This window comes from Sabethes cyaneus, chromosome 3, assembly GCF_943734655.1.
Source record: "Sabethes cyaneus chromosome 3, idSabCyanKW18_F2, whole genome shotgun sequence".
Taxonomy (NCBI): Eukaryota; Metazoa; Arthropoda; class Insecta; order Diptera; family Culicidae; genus Sabethes; species Sabethes cyaneus.
The window spans coordinates 215422022-215443789 of record NC_071355.1 but is presented as its reverse complement, the minus strand read 5'-3'; the positions used below and the strand labels follow the sequence as shown (position 1 = coordinate 215443789).

General features: G+C 40.6%; 2 protein-coding genes across 8 annotated transcripts; one reads left to right on the top strand and one right to left on the bottom strand.

Moving 5' to 3' along the window:
- Positions 1–47: 47 nt before the first annotated feature.
- Positions 48–4130, top strand: LOC128741303 (deoxyribose-phosphate aldolase). The gene is made up of 4 exons (XM_053837020.1): positions 48–231; positions 291–638; positions 3438–3670; positions 3730–4130. The coding sequence occupies exons 1-4, from the start codon at positions 204–206 to the stop codon at positions 4054–4056; spliced, it is 936 nt and encodes a 311-aa protein (XP_053692995.1). The 5' UTR covers positions 48–203; the 3' UTR covers positions 4057–4130.
- LOC128741301 (uncharacterized) lies at positions 4063–18492 on the bottom strand. 7 transcript variants are annotated; one of them, XM_053837015.1, is made up of 3 exons: positions 18428–18492; positions 4425–5188; positions 4063–4285 (listed from the first exon to the last, which is right to left on the bottom strand). In XM_053837015.1, the coding sequence occupies exons 1-3, from the start codon at positions 18434–18436 to the stop codon at positions 4144–4146; spliced, it is 915 nt and encodes a 304-aa protein (XP_053692990.1). In that variant the 5' UTR covers positions 18437–18492; the 3' UTR covers positions 4063–4143. The 7 variants fall into 7 exon arrangements, 6 of the variants coding, with proteins under 6 accessions (XP_053692990.1, XP_053692991.1, XP_053692989.1 ...); XM_053837016.1 differs by lacking the exon at positions 18428–18492 and adding an exon at positions 9728–10099 and having other exon boundaries at positions 4449–5188; XM_053837014.1 differs by lacking the exon at positions 18428–18492 and adding an exon at positions 9728–10098.
- Between the last annotated feature and the right edge of the window lie 3276 nt (positions 18493–21768).

The window sequence follows — 21768 nt, the reverse complement described above, 5'->3', positions numbered from 1 at the left end:
TCTATCCACGAATCCGAAAGAAATCGGTTTTGTTTCTTCCTTTCTTCTGTTTTGCGTGCGTTGTGCAGTTGTGCTGTGTACTGTGTTGCGGTGCAGGTGATTGTTATCAATTGTTATCAGTACTTACTCGGTAGAACCTGGTAGCTGGCAGAACAACATTCCATATTTTAGTACAAATAAACTACCTCGAAGGACAGAATATCATGATTGTTAACCAAGAAATACCATTTGGTAAGCGTTCTTTTATTGCAAAAGTTTAAAAACCTTTATTCTACCGCAACGATTTCCAGATGCGTCATGCCTCGAAAAAGTTTACGTTAATCTACGCAGCGTCGAACGTTCGGTTGACCTGCTAACATCTTCGCTTATCAAACGGCAATCGTCGGCTGAGTTGCTAAAGTGGACACTGAAAGCACTCAGCCTGACGGACCTGACAACACTCAGCGGCGATGATACAAGGGCAAATGTGGAACGATTATGTTTCCGAGCTGCCTATCCGTTTCCGGAAAGGCTAACGGATCCGAAGTTGTACGGCAAGATTCACACGGCTGCCGTTTGTGTGTATCCTAGCAGAGTAGGTGATGCACACGAATCACTCAAGACATTGGAGAAATTGGACGAAATTCAAATCGCGGCAGGTAAGTTTCCACAAGTAAATATTACCATCGGGAGTACAAAGAGGCCAATGAATGAAACAATACTTACGGACAGAAATGTTCAACAACAAACAACTCGTTTATTGACTACTCATAAAAAAGATTTGGTAGTAGCACGCTGTTCCGAGGTGGGAGGATGACAGGCGTTTCTATTTATCAACTTATTTTGATTTTATTCGTGTAATTCTCGCGCGTTTTATATCTTGATGTAGTAATCTCCCGGTGAGGTAGGGATGCAAAATCCAAATATGAAAAGTGAAAAAGTGGTCAGTTTTTGGACGCGTATAACTTTATTTCCTAATACCTAGATTAACAGAATGTTGACATCAATGTATCAGAAATTCTATGTGTTTCGCATCATGCGTCTAAAAGGACGGAGAACGGAATATTTTTGTTTGGTTAACCTGGGGCTAACATCGACTATGAATAGCTCCCGTGAGGTAAACTAGTTTGACTTGAATTTTTTTCAAGACTTGAAGCAAAAAATTGTATTGATTGTATTGTATAAATTGTATTGGTCCGGATGAAGTTCCAGCGTTATTTATCAAATTTAACACAATGTTTTTTCTGTTTCGTTACGAAATATCTTCAACTATGCATTCGCTACGGTGCGGATAATTTTCCTGTGATTGTAAAAGTTATCCCACAAGCTTGATGATACAACGTAGGTCAGTAGTTACAGACCAATATCTACTTTTTTTTTGTCGGAAGATTTGACCACTGCGACCATTATTTTGATCCATTGTGGTAACTTATCTATATCTACTTTATCAGTGCTAAGCAAAGTACTCGAAAAACTTGATAAGCAGAAAGAGAAAGTTTTTAACCCTTTATAAGGCAGTGGCAACTATATTGCCACCAACGAAAAACATTGTTTTTGCTTTTCTAACAATATCGTTTTAGCATATTATGTACTCAATATGTTCTGATAGCCTTTGGCAACATTCTCAATGTTTTTAAATCGCTGAATTTGTAAAAATGGTAATTTACGAACCACTTTTATGAAAACAAGTCTTGGTTTTTGAGTGTCAACAGTAAATTTGGTTTAAATTCGTAGAAAAACCATTAAATTGGAAACTTTTTGGATGGTAATATTCAGTTTACGGCGTTTTGTAATAGATTATGTGGATTTATCCAAAAACTTAGAACCAATATTCGAGAACATGTTTTTTGGGCTTAACGGGCAGCGGCAAACATATTGCCACCAACGTTTTGCGCTAGACGGGCAGTGGCAACTATATTGCCACCAATTTTTTCAAGTTTTCCAGCAATTTTTCCAGCAAAAAAAGCTAAATGTTAATGAATACTTCGTATAGTTGTAGATTTAAATGGTAGCTCTTGATCAGTTTCTTAAAAGTGATCCTGCGAGAGGTTGGCAAAAATATTGCCACCAACGTTTTACACCAGACAGGCAGCGGCAACTATGTTGCCACCAATGTTTTGCTCTAAACAGGCAGTGGCAACTATATTGCCACCAACGTTTTGCACCAGACGGGCAGTGGCAAACATATTGCCACCAACATTTTGCGCTAGACGGGCAGTGGCAACTATATTGCCACCAATTTTTTCAAGTTTTTCAGCAATTTTCTCATCAAAAAGAATATAAATGGGTTCTACCGAATGTTAACATTGTGTTTCGCTAAAGTTTGTGTTAATTCCACGCGTAGTTGCCACGGCCTTATAAAGGGTTAAAAGTCATGGGGTTTTATGTAGTCATCAATATGGTCTCCGCTTCGGGTCACACTGAATTCAAATAATACGAACATGCATTATGCCGGCCGACGGTATAGTAGGTCGTAAAAAGTTGGATGCAGTGCTAAAAGCAGCATTCGATCGAGTTAATTGCGACATCCTGCTTGCTTAAATTTTACGCTAAAAAGTGAAATCGTTCTTGTGTGACATAGTTTTACAAGTGAAGCGTGGATCGGACTTTTCATCTGTATTTTCAAACAAATCTGGGGTACCCTCTAACCATTATATTTTTCAATGACACCTACTCCCTTCGAATACGCCTTTAATCGGCTAGTGTTAAGCAAAGTTGAATACGTTAATGAGCTTGGTGTTATCTTGGACCGAAAGATGGCATTTGACAGGCACCGAACGGCATTGTGTCAAGAACAAATAAACAACTTGGATTCATCGCCAAAATAGAACGGAACTTCAAGGATCCTTGGTCCCTAAAAACCTTGAACACGTCGTATACTCGAAAATGTTTGCATGGTTTGGACTCCGCATTAACTCGTATGGAACTTGCGAATTGATTGTGTACAGAGATTTGACGGGGCTGCCTTAGCGTGCCTTGCCACCTTATCTGGATCGTTGCCGTTTACTTGGACTAGACACATTCGAACGAACTACAAAAGGCCTTACTGGTGGTAAAAGTGCCCAACGGTGAAAAAGATTCTCTGAAGCTGATCTATTATGAACTTTCGCACATCATAACGTATACTGAGACCCTCTTTGATGCTTGTAAACAGTTTCACCGGATAACCTTGGGCTCTTTTTAACTTGATCAATAGATTCGCTAGAACCAGTTCATTTCAATTATATTATTAAGACTCTTTGTCAGATGATTTATAACAAACAAATAAACAAAATTACCTTCGAAATGGTTTGGAAAGTGGAAACCTTCAAGTATCTTGGTCTTCATTCGCGCTGATTTATTCAAGCCAGAATTTTCTTGATATGCTAACTCTGCAATAACGTACTAGTATCACCAGTATCTGACTCCAACCAAAAATAGATAAAGTTCAGTGCACTAAGCTAAATCGCACTTTTCAGTTGCGACCGGTTTTCCTTCCGGGCAATATCCTCTGCATTCTCGACTGCAGGAAATCGAATATGCCATCGGGCAGGGTGCAACCGAAATCGACATCGTTGTTGACCGAAGTCTTGTACTGCGGAACGATTGGGCACAACTATACGATGAAATCGTCAGCATGCGGAAAGCTTGCGGTGATAAGGCACATTTGAAAACTATCCTGGGCATAGGAGAATGCGGAACTATGGTTAATGTAAGATGCCGTTTAGGTTTTCAACTAGTTCCTTCCAATTAATAATTTGTTTGTTGTAGGTCTACAAGGCATCGATGGTGGCAATGATGGCTGGTTCGGATTTCATTAAAACTTCAACCGGTAAGGAGGCCGTCAATGCTACATTACCCGTAGGATTGGTGATGATTCGTGCCATCCAGGAGTTCTATAGATTAACCGGCAAGAAAATTGGCCTCAAACCGGCCGGTGGTGTTCGCACGGTCAAGGATGCTGTAGCTTGGATAATAATGATTCAGGAAACTTTGGGTGATGAATGGTTAACACCGGAACTGTTTCGTTTCGGGGCGTCCGGTTTGCTGGACGATATTGAAAAACAATATTACAATCTCTCGAAAAAATCAAAATAATAGTTGTTTAAAGATTTAGTATAAACAGTGTCTTTATTCGAATTTGTACAATACAATAAAAATAAATAACTAGAAGAGTACACACGCTCAATTCTCGATCCGAAAGCCTTTCTCAGGTGATGAACTGTATTTCACGATACGGAGCTTTCCATTTTTCATAACGTAACCATAATGACCTTGTACGTTCCCGTCATTGTCCCGTTCTTCTACGTGAAACTGCCGATTCTTCCTGTGAGGAATAAATAATAATGGAATGAAGTTCGTTGAAATTGTCTATTAGCTCGAAATACCAGCATGCCACAAATTGCTACCAAACACCACATACACCATCGTGCCACCATTAGTATCACAATGCAAGCCACCTTTACCCTTTACCCGTGTCATATCCATACGCATAACTGGTTGGACCTTTATGGCCATGCAGTTGAAAATCAACACGAGCACCTTCATTTTCACTCGGCAGTCTCCTGGTATTTTCGTCCATCCGTCGTTGATTGCTGGGAAAGAATTCCCCGGTGTTCAGCTTGAGTTTCTTAGGTGCTCCAGTCGCTTCCTTATCGGCATCAGCTTGCGTTAACCACGCCGAAGCCAGCAGCTTATCCAGATCTAGTCCATCCAAGAAATATTCTTCGTCGATTTCTCCCTGTTCGCTATTTAGTTTAGACTTATCATTTTCAATCTTTTCCACGTTTTCGTAGTTTTTAATGTTAACTAGTTTCTGATTGGGGATGTATTTCTTTCCCTTAGTTTTCTTTGGTTTTTCAGCGTAGTAATTCGGTTCCTTCTGCTCTACGGGCGGCGGAAGCAGCGGTTCGGTTAGATCATCCTGTCGGGGGCTATAGGAGCCGTATGATGTCTTTTGGGGAGATTCTGCTGACCCGCCGGGCGAATCGATCTCCCCAGCTGCGAAAAAATCCAACAGTTTTTCAAACTCGTCCTGCTCCTGGGGAACAACACGTATCCGGTACTGAGACTTGCCGGCATCCTTCTGTGCCGGGGTGGCTTCCGTAGTGGAGCTCGATGCAGCACCGAACACGCGCTCGTCACGGCCCGCAGTCAGAGCTTTCGGTTTGCTAACCTTCACCGGCTGCGCGTGGGATTGTAGAATGGCACTAAAGAGGCATAATGCCAGCTGCAATGATGGAATGAAGAGAGAAATGTTGTGAAAGTTGTATTTAAATTGTTTATTGTTTTGCAGTTCGAATAGCGTATTTCACAAATTAGAATGTCGGGAATTAAAATAGAAATGAAAAGTAATGAACCAGCATCGTGGTACTAGTCGAGATAGACGAGTAACCTCAATGGAGATCGGATAAGCAACTCAGGAGGAAACCAGGATCGTACGCTGATAGAGAACGAGAGCTCATTCGATCATTGTTGGTTCTCCGGCTTATCACCTCCCAGTTAGCTGCGTTAGTTGGCAAGGAATGCTGCTAATGTAACAAGCCAGTCGTCATTTGTTCGAATCGGCGCTGTTGCCTAGATTCAATAAGATCGTTGCATCAGCCTCGTAATCGTCCTATGCTCTACAGTCGGTTGCGAAGTCTGTCGATAAAGAAGGGTCAATTCTTAAAATGCGAGACAGGTTGTTGGTGCCGCAGGCCTTGCAAGCTACATCCATGAAAAATCAATGTATGCAATGAACAAAGGATAAGAAAATTCGGACTAGAACCATCGGAATAGACTCATGCGACGAAAACGGACCGCGGATTGGAAACTCGGGACGTAGAACTACCGGTCTTTCAACTCGTAAGGGCACACTCTAGTGCTTTGTATTGAAGAACCGCAAGTACAACGTAGCGCGTAGCACTGCAAGAGACGTGCTGAGAAGGCTCAACGATACGATACGATAGCGTTGGCTCGGACCAGTACCTAGTGATGGTTAAGACGCGCCTAGAACTCTCCGTTGTGAAAAACATTTGAAGCCTTGATTAAATCCCACGCAACTCGCTGTAACTTGCCTTGCCGGTAGACTAGACGAAGCCCCTCTCGAGCACTGTTGGTATACCACCGAAACAGTTATTAACAGTGAGTGTAGCAGAGAGCATTTTGGACACGTGGCGCGGTCAACGAAACATCTGTCATGACAATGAGTTTAAGAGAATGGTCGGCGAGGAAGAGATGCGCATTGTCACTCGTCAGAACGTGGAAAGACAAAGACAGAAGGTGATGAAGCGAACCCAAATCATTCGAGAGAAAAAGCGCAGTATGGAAAAACAGGAGTATTAGAGTTGGTGCCGCTACAACGTTCTCAGGAAACGTGAAAATTCTACCAGAAACTGTGTGCATCCCGCCAAGACTTTGTGCCACGAGCTGAAATGTGTCGGGGTAAGAATGGCAGCATCGTGACGGACGATCGTGACGTGACCGATAGGTGTCAGTGCTTCGATGAACACCTGAATAGCACCCGAGATGAGAACTATAGCGCTGGAGACAGCAATTTCGATGGAAGAGACACCAGCCCCAACAATAATGTTAACAATAAAAGATAATGGCGTCCTCAAGCAGCTGAAGATAACAATAAATCGACTGGGAAAGATGGCATCGGAGCGGATCTTATTGTGTGGGACCAGAAAAATTGATCACTTGTTTACACTGGGTACCGAGTGAATACAGACTTTTCATGCAACGTTGCAAATCGTAAGAGAAGCAAACGATGCCCATTGTTACGCGAGCTAGTGTGAGAAGCATAGCATCCATCGCTCACTTCACTGACGCAAGCGTACGACAAGCAACTGCTGACGCTGTATGCATACATTCTGCTTCCTACACACTCTTGAGCGCACAGCTTCATAGCGTCTTTCTAAACAGCCCGTTCACGAGACCAACAGCCCTTGAGTGCGAGCGGTGAACAAGGATATATGGATACAAATTTTTTTCTTTGTCTTACACCCTCGCTTACACATGCGGGAAAGAGTACGGAGCCTCACGAGCGATGAGCTATTACCTGCTGACATGCAGTGACGAGCGAGAGCGACGACCGTGGCTAATAGCTTAGTCGAAAAACTCGTCGAAGTGCATGAGAAAATTTGAAAGAAAGCCCAAAAGAGATTATCATGCAAGTGTGTTCGTTAGAACGAGAACGCGCGTGTAAGAAAATTTGACCACACGAGTACGGGCCTCGCAACACTGACTATTTGTTCGTTGACTTCAAAGTTGCATATGACCACCATAGACCATCGACCGAAAAAGCTATCGGAAATTCAAAATAGCACTACAAAGTGTTTTGAACCGACCGGATATTAACACGCGGAGTACAATCTTAAACAAATCTGGTCGATTTGTCTGCCTTACCGATTACATAGACATTATCGGCACAACATCTATGGCGATGGCTGAAACAGTACGTGAAGCAATGTTGTGAATCGAGCGAGAAGTCAACCATGTATACTTACACGCGAAAGAGTATGAGAAACATAGCATTCAACGTTTACGCCACACACGCAGGCGTAAAAGAAACAGCCGCCGGTGCTGTGTGCAGACATTCTGCCACTCACACAGTCGCGCACGCGCATCCTTACTTCGTCTTTCTGCATAGCTTCTTCCCGAGTCAAAAAAAAAACTCGCGGGCTGCCCGTGAGGCTGGTGGCGCACTGGGATACAAATTTTTCATTACTGTTTCTTCTTCATGTTCGCCCTCAATTCTACTCACGGGCGGGAGTGCGAGCCGTCGTGGGTAATCGGTATCAGCAGATCGGGCTGCAACGACAAGCGACGACTGGAGCTGTTAGCTAAATACAGACTCGCAAAAATTCGCTGCAATGCATGAAGAAACAAGAGCGGGAGTTTTAAAGCGAATGCTTACGCCGTCGTATTCGTCAGAATAAGTTCGCGTGTATGAGAAAATTAGACCACACGAGTGGATTAACCCCCCCTAGTTACGCCAATGGTTATTTTTACTCGCGAGCAATTTATCTGCTGGGTACATAATTCAAAGAGTTTCGAAATTCATAATTTGATGAATGTGCGACCCTGACCCTCTATTAGACAACGTTTCTCCACAGCAGCTGGATCGATTTGATCTATTTTGGATTCAATTGGAAGTGCTGATGTAACTCAATTTAATGAGATCATTATCAATATTTTTTAATCTTTCGTTATTGATCTGATATTTAGTTTAAAACAAAAACTTCCTCTGTTTTTTCTGCGACCAACTTAGCAACTATTCAGTGGGTCGTTGGAGTTGATGTTTAGAAAAATACCAACACTTACAACTGAAAAATTTTGCATCCAGACAATTTCTGATTTCCGGACCAAAATTGAACTGTAACCAGAACAAACACAAATCATACTGAACCACAATTCGACTTTGAAAATAGTTTTGGTTCTAATGTCGTTAAACCTAAATAAACCTACGTTTAATTCGTTTTCGGAGGAGAGACCATCAATACCCTGAATTTTTACCGAAATAATTGCATACTAGTCTAATAAACTAATTATTTAAAGAAACTCGACTGACTACGTTCGGTAGCAACACCGCCCGATAACGCGAATTTCTGTTTTATAGCAGGCGTCAAGAATTATCGAGGTGTATTTATCCGGATCAGCGAAAATTTTTAGAATCATTATGTTCCATGAATGGAATGCGTCTATATAGTACAGTCAACTTTCGTTCGTTGGGCTATCTTTAACTGGGCTACGTTTTAATCGGGCTCCAGTTAATTGGGCTATAGCCCATCTAAAACGAAGTCAAACGTCATTTCTGACAGCGTATTTTTTCTTCCGAGGGGCTCTTGAATATAGTTCTTTTAAGTGTGGAAAATAATTTATATAGCAAAATATTAAAATTAATTGAATGGAACACAATTGCATCATATCGTTTCTGATCCCTTATGAACTTGATCCTCCTATTTTTAGCATCACGGTGAAACAGTTCAAAATGCCAATATATATTAACATTGTAGCATGAAATTCAGCTATTTACTTGTTAAACAATCTAGAACTAAATTTCAACAATGAAAATACTGGGTTCCACTTTGATTCTGTATTTAATATAAGTGTATATTTTTATAAAACTTTCTGCGACGATTTCGACAAAAACAATCAATATATCCCTCGGTTTTGACATCTCAGCCCAATTAACGAAAGTCTTTCACTAAACGCTAAGAGCTTAGTGCAATTAGCAAAAGTTGACTGTAATCGCAAACCACATAACCGAAATGCTTTGGCAGAAAGCCTGCATTTACTAGGAAAATTCGTAGGATACTAGCAATAGCAATTGTTACAATGCAAAAACCAATCAGAATATAAAAAGAGCGATACAATATAATTTTTATCCATGACAGTGAAATGTAATCTATCTTACTCATAAAAATTATTTTTTTGTTCATACCGAAGCTCGAGCGTTATAACACTTTCGGTCACCAAACACTGTCAAAAATTAATGCAATTGTCTAATGATGCCGCAGAGGCCACCCGGTTCAATATTCGATATTCAATATTGACAATTAACCTAGTTTCAGCATCTTTCATTCAAAACAACGGCAAAACGTTGCCGGACTCGTTTTGCAGCCATTTGAATCGATTTCCTTTTCACTATTCGGCACCAATTGCCAATCAACAATCCACCGTACGAAAATTACATCATTAAAACCTTGCAATCGCTGTTTGTTTTTCGTCGAACATTAGAAGCATATTTTGTTGTCTATTACAATGAAATCCATTCAATTACCAGAAGTAAAAACTTCATCTTGCGATTCAGCATCCACTGTTTTCCTTATTACCGCACAATTTCGCCCGCCGTGATACAAATGATTCAACTTCCTGAGCACTGCTGTGTTGTTGTTAAATAAAAGCAATAAACCACACTTAAGCACACTCTAACAACAGCCCCTTTTGAAATGAACCCCGACTACACGTGATCCAATCAGTGAGTGATCAGGCGCTTCCTAGCGCTGCTTGGGGCAGAGAAAATTGTATCCAATATCACTGGCACCGTTCAGTTTTCCAAGTCACAGTCGAATCAGTTCACGAAGCAAACGTCCATCACATTTCACTGGAGACATGTAAATAATCGCACCGATCGTTCATTCTATCCTTCTTATATAGATTAAAAGCCCCACGCGCCGACATCAGTGCCTGCCAGCGCTGCCACTTAGCTCAATGTGCTCGTTGGGTTGGCTAGGCTGGGCTGGGCTGGCTGGGGGAGGTTCGCCTCTTGGCTTACCGTACCCGCTCAGCTCGGTTGAAGCTTTTCGCGGGCGCTACTCATGCCCCTAGTAGAGGAAGCAGAGGTACAAGCGGCTACACTTGAGCCGATTATTTTGATGTTTTTCGCACGCTCCGAGAAAAATGCATGCCTCTTAAGAGCAGTAGAGGTAGAGCAAGAGAAAGAGAGAAAATGGTACTAGTTTTCGAGACAGAAAAATAAATTGTTAGATGAATTTTGTTTGGAAAACACGCACCGGGATGTTGTTTCCTGTTTACAGATAGTTGTGCTTGGTCCTAAACCAAATGAGAATAATCCGTTGAAATCTAATCTTTTTAGACAAAATTCATATAATCTGAGAAAGATTAGCATCGTTTTTTACGCTTGGCTGGACCGGCAAGAGAAATGTCGTGTTCGACGACAGTTACAACAAGGATGCTTCGGCTTTGAAAATTACGGGTTTTCATTTTATCCCATTTTTGGAGCCTAATCTTCATCCCGTTAATATCTCCACCCCCTTTCTATATTCTCAACCGTCTCAAAAAGCAACGTTTTATATTTTTCCCATATTAGCATTACCATCATATTTTTCCATAGTGCGAAAAAGAAAACATATTCAACTAAAACCAGCAACAAATCTGTGATGCAATCTAACTCGCTGGATTTATCATCTAAATCAACCCAAAACCCGTTCGAGCTGATTGAGAAATAAAACCATGCGCCTGTCATGTGTCATCCTGAGGAAGCTTTTGGTGATAACGAGCATGAATATCTTTTCCTCCCGTGCCAGTGACTGCATCGAACCATTCGCTAAGCAGTAAGCACCTAGCTGTTGCTCCATGATGCAGCTGCATCACACATGGGGCGATACGTCATTCGCGGCGAACGCGAACGAATGTGCAAGCATCTGATCTCAGCACGGAAGGCTGGCCAGGAAAATGCGGTTACCGATGATTACACCGGTTAACAAGCTGGTGAAAATAAAAGTAATGAGAAAAATGAATGCAATCGCTGCTTTTACTCTCTTTTCCCCAATTGCATAATCGTGATCGTTGTCGTCGATGTCTTTTACGACGACGCGAGTGCCGTGCGGGTCTGCTACCGGCAGGGCGTTTAATTGCAACGGATCAATCCGCTATGGTGGCTGCCCGTTGGAGTAGAGTTTTTCCGGCGACATATCTAGGCCATTATGTCGACGCTCTGGGAACAGGATTTGTTCAACCGAATAAATTACAGGTGAACACCATAGCTCTTCAGTCTAAGACCTACCTGTAAGGCGAGCAAAGTTGTAGGCTGTACCTATCCTAGCTAAGGAAGTACTTTGCAGGGTAGCAGCAGTCGGTGGCTGACGAGTTTGAAAACAGGTTCAGGGTTTGCAATGATAGGTTTTTCACGCGATGTGGAAATAGGTGGCCTGCTTACAACGAAGAGAGCAAGCCGTTGCGCAATACGCAGACTTTTACCAGATTAGGAGTCGTCATACTCTAGGTTTACTGTTATTACTGCTACGATTTCAACGAACCAACCGGCAACGGCGGGCGGAGGTGTGTAATGAAGCTATAAACACATAGGCAAGTTAGTTGGTCAGAAGAAATGGGGTACTTTTACTTTTCTCAGCGGTAGGTTGCCTCGTATTTGGTGCAACACAAGAAATGTAAAGAATGCTGTATTGCACAGATAGCAGATAGTATCATAATTACATGTGTTGTAATAATATTTTATCTGCCAATCACATTTTAGATGATATGTAATTTCTTGGTGGTTATACAACCGCATGATGCTGCGTGCGTAAATTTCTACACCACATAATAATTTAACATTTTTTAATGTTATCGTCGAGCAAAAAAAATTCACTAGAGGCAACGCAAGGTAAACGAATTAAATTACTTTCGTTTACGCAGCCTAACCTCTTAGTTTGTTGTGTAGAAAAGAAATAATTTCTGAACCCTACTTAGACTCCTTCGCTGAAGTGAGTCTAAATACGCGATTTAATGTTACACAATGTTTTAGACGCCATGCCTCTTATTCATACTTCTTATTAAAGTAACTTTAACCCGTATTAACATTAAGGTATAAGAATAGAAAAGAAAATGCTTTCTATTTACTCTATTTTCTGTACTTGATATTTAGAATACGCGCATGGATATCATTACTAATTAGTCACGTCACCAATGCATTCTTTGGACGGACGTCGTCCGATAATTCGCAAAACCAACCTTTTACGACTGCACGACGTTGCGCGTTAATTTTTTGTTGAGAAATTGTTCACCTTGTATACCAGAGATGGTATACAAAATCCGAGAATTCAACTTGCAAGTTCGCCATCACAGACTTAAAGGCGACGTACGATTTAGTTGAGCGAAATGTCATCAGAACACCAATTCTTAATTCTTTTTTTTCATGTGTGGACTCATTACTGCGACCTGTATAGTTGATCTGTTGTGATACCGCCCGGGTGTTTGCTGTATGACCTGCACTGCATTTCTTTTTGCTATAATCGCTATTGAGTGAGCGATATGCTTATTTTAAATTGTATGCGTGCTTGCGTGTATTGGGGTTTACCCTTCCTTCAAAGCTTGATCAACTTTACCCGCTTATTCCTCGCTGCCAGTACTATCCCATATTATAGCCGTCCCTGGCGAGGACTCGTACCTCTGACCAGTACACTTGACTATAGGAGGGACATTTGCACTGTCAGGAGGTTTCAGTGGATAAATATAAAGAATTCAGCATGAAGGAAGGATATATGGAGGGGCCTGAGAATAAACCCATGCTAAAGTCACTTGACATCGAATGGCTTGATTCTACAAAGATTCGAACTCACGACCACTCGCTTGTCAAAGCAGAGTCGGTGACCTTGCGGCTACGGAGCCCCCCCCCCCGCAGTTTCCTTAATAGCTGTGCAGGTTCTGTACTAACTATTATCGAGAGGTGTTGGCATAGTGTCGTCGCTTCAAGCCGCTGTGCGTAGTTAAGCCACAGAGAACAGACTACCAGGTAATTGACGAGAAGTGTGTAAAAGGTTTTTATGTAACTAACGAGTAATTCTACGCTGAACCAACCCTCGAGCTGTAGTAGTAGTAGTAGTAGTAGTAGTAGTAGTAGTAGTAGTAGTAGTAGTAGTAGTAGTAGTAGTAGTAGTAGTAGTAGTAGTAGTAGTAGTAGTAGTAGTAGTAGTAGTAGTAGTAGTAGTAGTAGTAGTAGTAGTAGTAGTAGTAGTAGTAGTAGTAGTAGTAGTAGTAGTAGTAGTAGTAGTAGTAGTAGTAGTAGTAGTAGTAGTAGTAGTAGTAGTAGTAGTAGTAGTAGTAGTAGTAGTAGTAGTAGTAGTAGTAGTAGTAGTAGTAGTAGTAGTAGTAGTAGTAGTAGTAGTAGTAGTAGTAGTAGTAGTAGTAGTAGTAGTAGTAGTAGTAGTAGTAGTAGTAGTAGTAGTAGTAGTAGTAGTAGTAGTAGTAGTAGTAGTAGTAGTAGTAGTAGTAGTAGTAGTAGTAGTAGTAGTAGTAGTAGTAGTAGTAGTAGTAGTAGTAGTAGTAGTAGTAGTAGTAGTAGTAGTAGTAGTAGTAGTAGTAGTAGTAGTAGTAGTAGTAGTAGTAGTAGTAGTAGTAGTAGTAGTAGTAGTAGTAGTAGTAGTAGTAGTAGTAGTAGTAGTAGTAGTAGTAGTAGTAGTAGTAGTAGTAGTAGTAGTAGTAGTAGTAGTAGTAGTAGTAGTAGTAGTAGTAGTAGTAGTAGTAGTAGTAGTAGTAGTAGTAGTAGTAGTAGTAGTAGTAGTAGTAGTAGTAGTAGTAGTAGTAGTAGTAGTAGTAGTAGTAGTAGTAGTAGTAGTAGTAGTAGTAGTAGTAGTAGTAGTAGTAGTAGTAGTAGTAGTAGTAGTAGTAGTAGTAGTAGTAGTAGTAGTAGTAGTAGTAGTAGTAGTAGTAGTAGTAGTAGTAGTAGTAGTAGTAGTAGTAGTAGTAGTAGTAGTAGTAGTAGTAGTAGTAGTAGTAGTAGTAGTAGTAGTAGTAGTAGTAGTAGTAGTAGTAGTAGTAGTAGTAGTAGTAGTAGTAGTAGTAGTAGTAGTAGTAGTAGTAGTAGTAGTAGTAGTAGTAGTAGTAGTAGTAGTAGTAGTAGTAGTAGTAGTAGTAGTAGTAGTAGTAGTAGTAGTAGTAGTAGTAGTAGTAGTAGTAGTAGTAGTAGTAGTAGTAGTAGTAGTAGTAGTAGTAGTAGTAGTAGTAGTAGTAGTAGTAGTAGTAGTAGTAGTAGTAGTAGTAGTAGTAGTAGTAGTAGTAGTAGTAGTAGTAGGCACTTGTGCGCATTCCGGGGTTATAAGAGTCGCCTTCCAGCATTAGGATCCTTCCATGTAATAATCAATTTCGCTGTACCAACTTTAACCCACGTGATGATTTGTTTGTTTTGAATTGAGAAGTGCCATATTTGCTTCAGACCTTAAGGATTCAGGTTGGCAATCCACTCCATCATCCAGCCTTCCACATTTATGATATCAATAATAATACTGTCAACAATATGATATTGAAATGAAATGCGGTATATATGGTAAAAATAGAACAATCTCACCAGCAGTCCTTCGTATGGAATAGAGTAGCGTCCTTTGAGGTTCCGTAAGTGCTTCTAATAGTTAATTTCATTTTTCATTCTGGTATTCATGTGCAGTATTAAGATTCGTTTTGGTCAAAGTTTTTACTATATATCAGGAGATGCTTGATAAGCTAAAACGAAAAACTACAAGCCCTAAGGGTTGTACGAAAGGGTGACGTAGGACTATATCAGATCATTAGATCAAGGACTAATGTAAACTGCACTTATGGCATATGTATGTTTATAAGAATCTGTTAGTGTCATTGTTTAATTGAATTTTTAAAAGAGAAGAATGAAATATTTAAATTCAATTCTTTATTGATTGCAATGGTCGCTTTGAAAATACGTGGACGGGGGTTCATAAGTACAAGGCCTGCAACCAATCAGGCATAGAGATTTCTTTTAAAAATCACTTGTGTGCATCATAGAGTTTGAAATGGCAATGAATGAGCAGCCCGCAGATTATTGTATTGAATACGATTATGCGTAGTTTGGCATGTTTCAATAGTCTTACTTTAACTCGCTTGTGGCCTTTAAAAGGGCCATTGGTTACAAATAACATTAAAGCCAAAGCACGTTCATCGCAAATATGATGTGCCATTCGAATGTCCTTCTCATGTGACATGAATGGCAACAGGCACGTAAGTTAACGGCGTCGATTCACTGTCTTTTGTTCCGAAAATGTTTTACTACTTTTACAGCTTACTGCTTGTTACATAGCAGAAAATATGGCTCATGCGCAAAAACGTCTGTTTTATTTGTATGAGCGTCCTTATCCTCATCCAATAACCCCATGTCAAATTTGGTTCCATTTGCTTGATTAGTTCTCGAGTTATGAGGAAATTTGGGTTTCATTTATGTGGGAGTCCCCCCTCTTAGAAGTAGAAGGGGTCTCAGTACACCATAGAAAGAAATTTTACCTCCAAAAACCCCCACATGCCAAATTTGGTTTCTTTTGCTTGATTAATGCTTGAGTTATGAAGAAATTTGTATATTATTTGTATGGGAGCCACCCCCTCCTAAAGAAGGGAGGGGCTCAATACACAATAGAAAAAATTCTTGCCTTCTGAAACCACCACATGCCAATGCCAAATTTGGTTCCATTTGCTTGGTTAGTTCTAGAGTTATGAAGAAATTTGTATTTCATTTGCATGGAAGTCCCACCCCCCTCTTAGAAAGGGAAAGGGTCTCAGTACACCATAGAAAAAAAATCCTGCCTTCTGAAACCTCCACACGCCAAATTTGGTTCCATTTGCTTGATTAGTTCTCGAGTTTTGAGGGAATTTGTCTCTCATTTGTATGGGAGCCCCCCCTCTTATGCCCTCCTTAAAATTGGTCTCTAGCTCCCCCCATAAAATTGCTGGTCATTCTATCTATCCAACGAGATATAAATTGTTCAGTTTCGTTCAGTAGTTTAGTAGTTATTAGCATTTGAAATCTTTCATTCCAACGTTACACTTCTATTTTCATTTTCACAAAGTGCTACCCAGTCCCAGTATAGTAAACAAAGACGTAGTCCTACGTCAAAAAATAATTAAAATAGCCTATTAGCTAGGCTGTGTGGCTCCGTCGTCTGCCCAAAACCGCGGTTTTGAGACCAGGCAGCCGGGAACCACCCAGCATCGCACCTCCTAGCTTGGCTACTCAATAGAGTATTACCAGGTATTGCCACGTGGAGGCGCTAGGTAGGGGCTTGGGATGGCTAGAGCTATATTGGACGCTCCTCATTTGCCTTCCCCATTTCATACCCTGAACCACCCCTCGAGCTGTAAGTGGCAAACTAAAACTTAAAAACGCTACTATGTAACTCCAGCACAAAGTAATATTGGTAACGGTGCATGCATATTTTTTTATGCGTTTGGCAAACTATACATGGAGGGCGCCACCGGCAGATTTTACACACAAAAAATCGATTGCTTTCTTCGAGCCTGTTAATCTGTTCTCTGTAGTTAAGCCATTGAACTTTGCTGGCTCTGCCACGTCTGACATACAATAGACAGTTCAGTTTTGAACGCATGCATATCGCCACTAACCGTGGACCCCCGTTCGTTTGACCGTTTTTAAACTGAACACTTTTTAATTTGAACCCCGCTGGTTTGCACGATGTGCAAATTAAAAATGGTTCAAATGTCATTCTCAATATGGCATCATTTGCTTTCGCAGACAATGCACATAAACACGATTTGTTTGTACTGATCTAGCTTGTTTAATCCTAGTTTAATCAGTTGCACATTTCGTTTCCCAACGATTACGATAGAAATCCGATCGGAGAATAACATATTCGCTGCTTGGACTAAATCAAACCACCAAAACAATAACAAAGAGCAGGGCGGCCAATTCATACAAGTTTTAGCATATTTAGGGTTGCTAGTTGTTCAAATGAAAAACGAACCCCGTTAGTTTGCATGAGGAATCGTTCAAACGAACGGGGGTCCAGTGTAGTGATCCAAATGGCTGTTTAGATATCATTGCGACGGAAGCAGGTCCTTCGGGCTACCAGTCTTCAAAAACTTGCATATATTTGCCAGGGCAAGTACTAGAGAGTGATAATGGCCTGACGTACGAAGCTCGTTAGAAGCTAGAAAGGACAATTCGAGTACCTAATAGGCTAAGGAAAACTACAGATATTTGAAAGCAAGAAAGAGATAATTAGCTTGGCGTTAAAACACAGACGCAGAAGTGGAAAAGAACAATCAGGGTAGTAAACTTTCAAAAAAGTAAATAAGACAAAAAATGTAAGACAGAATAAGTTAAAAATTGGCTACATAAATCTATAAGAATTTGTTTGTTGTTGGATAATAGCATATTGAGCGTTTGTTCCACGCTAATTAACTGTACAATTGTTGAATCAGAGGTACAACCCAAGCAGCAACCCAACAAATATTCTTGTTGAATAACAGCTTATCAAGCGCTTGTTATCCGGTAATTAGCTATACAAGGGTTAAATAAGCTACAAATCAACAAAAATGTTTGTTGGGAAGACGCACCGAGTACACGTAGATTTTTGCATTACGACTCCCAAATATCTGTCAATATATCGTCGGAGTTGGAAATAGATTCTTCGAGTTACATTTTTTGGAATGTACACATTCAGGTATTAGTTGTTAATGGGGGTGTTGACGCAAACGACTAAAAGAGCTGTTCATCTAATCTTCGCAAATCTCTTTATAATTTGTACTGCTGGAGACAAATTGGGTCGGCATAACATAGTTGCAGTTGGATAATTAAATCATACCATTTTCACCAGCTTTTTACCAACTTCATTGCAGTTGAATTGGTGTAGATATTTTTGACTACGTCGCAATAAATATTACAATACCATTGTGCATTAATTCATATTACTCTACTACCCACAAACCAACATTAACGCGGCATAGCATTCCTAATAAGGTACAACGAATTTCCATCGCACATCGCGCGTGATTTCCCGTTTACCCATAGAGAACCAACAGTTGAGAAATTAGTACAAAATATCGAATACAATCCGGTAGAAAGATGTTCGCTGGTCTGTTTCAGATGCAGCTGCACACTGTTCCGTCGACTGCGTAGCTAATTATGATACCGAATTGCAATGATCTGGTTGCACAATATATTTTCTGCAACGTAATATTAACGCCGCTGCATTCGTTTTGTTTCCTGCTTCTTGGATCTTACCTTGCCCATAACTGGCTGACCGACTGAATGCCGCACGAGCGCCCACGAGTCAACGATTTTTTTTTATCGCCGAAAGGGGGGCGAGTTGCATCTGCAGCTTCACAACACAACTGGCGGGTCAGACAGCACCGGCTGGAGAATAAGCAATTCATTCGCGCATAAACTGAGAAGAAATTTAATCAGCTGATTCCGACTCGAGCTTTTCCCGTGTTTCTTTGAACATGACAATCGCACTATGGTTAGCGCATGATATGCATTTTCGCTTTTCTGCTCTACCCGGTAGAGTTAGTGATACCTGACAACGATCTGTGCATAATGGCAGTCATCTGGAAACTGTGTAGTTGAATATCAAGATCAAGTTTATGTCATTTTTATCAACTCTTGTACGTCGTGAACAATAGGGACGTACGAGCTGAATTAGGCAAATATCCGGAAAATAAAAAGCTATTCCTCCTTAGATCGTTACAGAGCCAAAAAAAAAATTCAAACATCGAAAATGACTCAAGATCTAAGGCGGAAAATCTACCTCTAAATACGGCACTGATCATAGGATGCAAATCTGACTATCAATGGTTCAGTAATTTTGCAAGGTGCCGGATAATGGTTACATTACGTTGAGCATTTTGCTGCCGTGTTAACTCACATCAAAGGTAGAGATGTAATTAAACTTACTCTTACTTTCTTTGTTAGTGTAAGCTATATGACAATTACGATCAATTTCGACATCACGATTAATATCTGCTTGCTATTCATCACGATTAATATCTGCTTGCTATTATTATCCACGGCGGATTTCAATTTTGCAATAGATTCACCCAAGGTTTCAAAGAAACTGTTGTACAATGAACACTAACGCTCATTTAACTGGATTTATGGTTGAACATATGGGCAAACAAGCGTATTACTTAGCTTAGACCTGCGCTGAAAACCAGCGAACCGAACACAAGCAAATTGTCTCAATGGGCTTAATTTTGATTATGGTTCAGCTTACATAAGGACGCCAACCTGTGACCCTTTCGGAGAAGTACTGTCGGTTGATTGTGAAATTTGTTCAAATTTTGCTATTATCAAATGAAATAATAGATAAAGCTGCTCGACTACATGAATTAAATTAAAAAGTTTTTTTTTTCTATTTAGCGACTTGCATGCATCTTCTTGTGAGTTTTAACATAGTGTCCAAAGCATCTTTTTAAGCGCTTCTAAACTTAATGTTTAGACGTTTGCCAATAGTCATAAAACAGCAGACAAACAGCTTTTCGTGTTTATGGATCGTACCGAAACTGGAGCACGCACTGTTTATTCCATGACCGAATCGGTTTCATAAGCCCATCACACCCCGTGGTGTGAAGCCTCACTTTATAGGGCAGCTGACTTAATGGCTAGGCAGTTGTGTATAACACGAGCATTTACACAGCTGATTGCAAAATTCAACAGCTTCGCCTTGGCAAGGGCGATGTCCAAACATGAACTATATCAATTATTAATTGGCGTAAGTTACTGTAATGTATGCCTGATCGATTATAGCACAGTGCTTGCACTTGAAAACACGTAATGATTACATTCTTCTGTGCCATCAAAAGAAAAAGATACATAGTTGAGCCGAGTGTCAAGCAAAAAAGTCTTAGCGGTACATTCCAGCGAAAGATGGCCTTTGCTGTTTTGTTTGACAGACCTCGCAACCAACTGTTAGTGTTCAGGACAATTGCGGGGCTAGTGTTACGATTCATTGCTATTGACTCCAACAGTCTCTCCCCTCGAGGCTAACTGAGAAGTCGAATATCATTTTAGTCGAGTCTTCTAGTTTCGCAATTTAATAATAACGGGTAAGGCCAGTAGACGGCCTTCACTTCTAGAGTCTCAAAGCCACACCTGAAATTTGTTTTTAATGGACAAGATGAAGAATGTGTTTATTGCCTGGTCAGAGCACATTAAATGTTTTTGACATTTTGCCACCTAAACTGTAATATTCAAAAGCAATTATTATGATCAAAATATTGCTAAATGCAAGAGAATTTTTACCATCGAAAATAGACAATCGCTCATAAAAGTTCTATTTTAGAGTGAATCGTTTCGGTGTAATTGGCGCACTTATTGTTAGGAATGTAACGAAAAAGCGCACAGAAGATATCGAAACGAACCAATCTAAAATAGCACTTGTATAAGCGATTGAGTACTTTTGATGGTAAAATTTTTCTTGCAACTAGCAATAAAAGTTACGAAAACATATTCATTGTGTTCTAATAAGCGGAATGAACGAAGTGAAAATAGTTTCATGAATAAAATATTTATTTGGAACATAAAAACTGCTCTTCCAAAAAATGAACGACGCCTATTTGTATCTTAAAGAGTCTGTAACAATACTTGACATTACTTACATATCCTTGCGAAATTTCCCCAATTTACTCGGTTGTGCCTTTTGAATGCTGGGTTCGCCATAGAGTTGGGCGAGTTCAAGGTCCTCTGCCTCCACAATCCGTTTGCTTGACGGGAACTCCGCCGAAAATCGTTCTTAGCATTCATCTTTCGAAAACTCCGAGCATTCGCAGGTGCTCCTTGAGCATTGTCGACGTTTTATGCCCGTAGAGAACAACCGGTCTAAAGAACGTCTTGTACAGGGTACACTTTGAACGGGGGCTTAGTTTGTTCAACCGCAATTACTTGTGAAGCCCGATTTCTAGTGAGCACGACTTCCGCCGATAATACGCCGCTGGTATCATCCGCTGTTACCAGTGAGCCAAGGTAGACAAATCCGTCAACTACCTCAAACTCATCGCCGTCAATCGTTACACTACTGCCCAAGCGGCGTCGATCCGTCTTGGGTTCTCCATCCAGCATGTAGTTTGTTTTAGATGTATTTACCTTCAACCTACGCACTTTAATCTGGTGTACTGTTCAGCCCTTACCACAGTTTTTCTACCGGTAACATCCATGCCATAGGCAAAGCAGACGAATTGACTAGATTTGTTGAAGATCATGCCCAACATGTTGATATCCGTTCGATTCATAACGCTTTGTAGCGCGATTTAGAACAGCAGGCAGGACAGACCATCAACTTGATGAAACCGTCTGTGTGATTCAGGGGAACTCGACAACCCACCCAAAATCCGAACACAGCGCTGTGTTCCATAGTACATTGAATCAGATTAATCAGTTTTCTAGAGAAGCCGTTCTCGATCATGGTTTTCCATAGATTTCTGCGGTCGATGATATCATATGTAGCTTTGAAGTCAACTAACAAATGGTTCGTGGGAATTGTGCATTCACGGCCATTTTGGAGGATATGTGCAGTTTACATATTTGATTCTGTGCTGATCACTCGTCAACGTAGCTGAGTTGATAAA

What these genes read in the sequence shown, in the direction of transcription:
- LOC128741303 (XM_053837020.1), top strand. Translation starts at nt 204, where the DNA reads ATGATTGTTAACCAAGAAATACCATTTG. An exon ending in TAACCAAGAAATACCATTTG is followed by an intron (nt 232 to 290) that starts GTAAGCGTTCTT and finishes AACGATTTCCAG; the next exon opens with ATGCGTCATGCCTCGAAAAA. An exon ending in CGAAATTCAAATCGCGGCAG is followed by an intron (nt 639 to 3,437) that starts GTAAGTTTCCAC and finishes CGCACTTTTCAG; the next exon opens with TTGCGACCGGTTTTCCTTCC.
- LOC128741301 (XM_053837014.1), bottom strand. Translation starts at nt 9,760, where the DNA reads ATGCTGAATCGCAAGATGAAGTTTTTACTTCTG. An exon ending in AGATGAAGTTTTTACTTCTG is followed by an intron (nt 5,189 to 9,727) that starts GTAATTGAATGG and finishes CCATCATTGCAG; the next exon opens with CTGGCATTATGCCTCTTTAG. An exon ending in GGATATGACACGGGTAAAGG is followed by an intron (nt 4,286 to 4,424) that starts GTAAAGGTGGCT and finishes TATTCCTCACAG; the next exon opens with GAAGAATCGGCAGTTTCACG.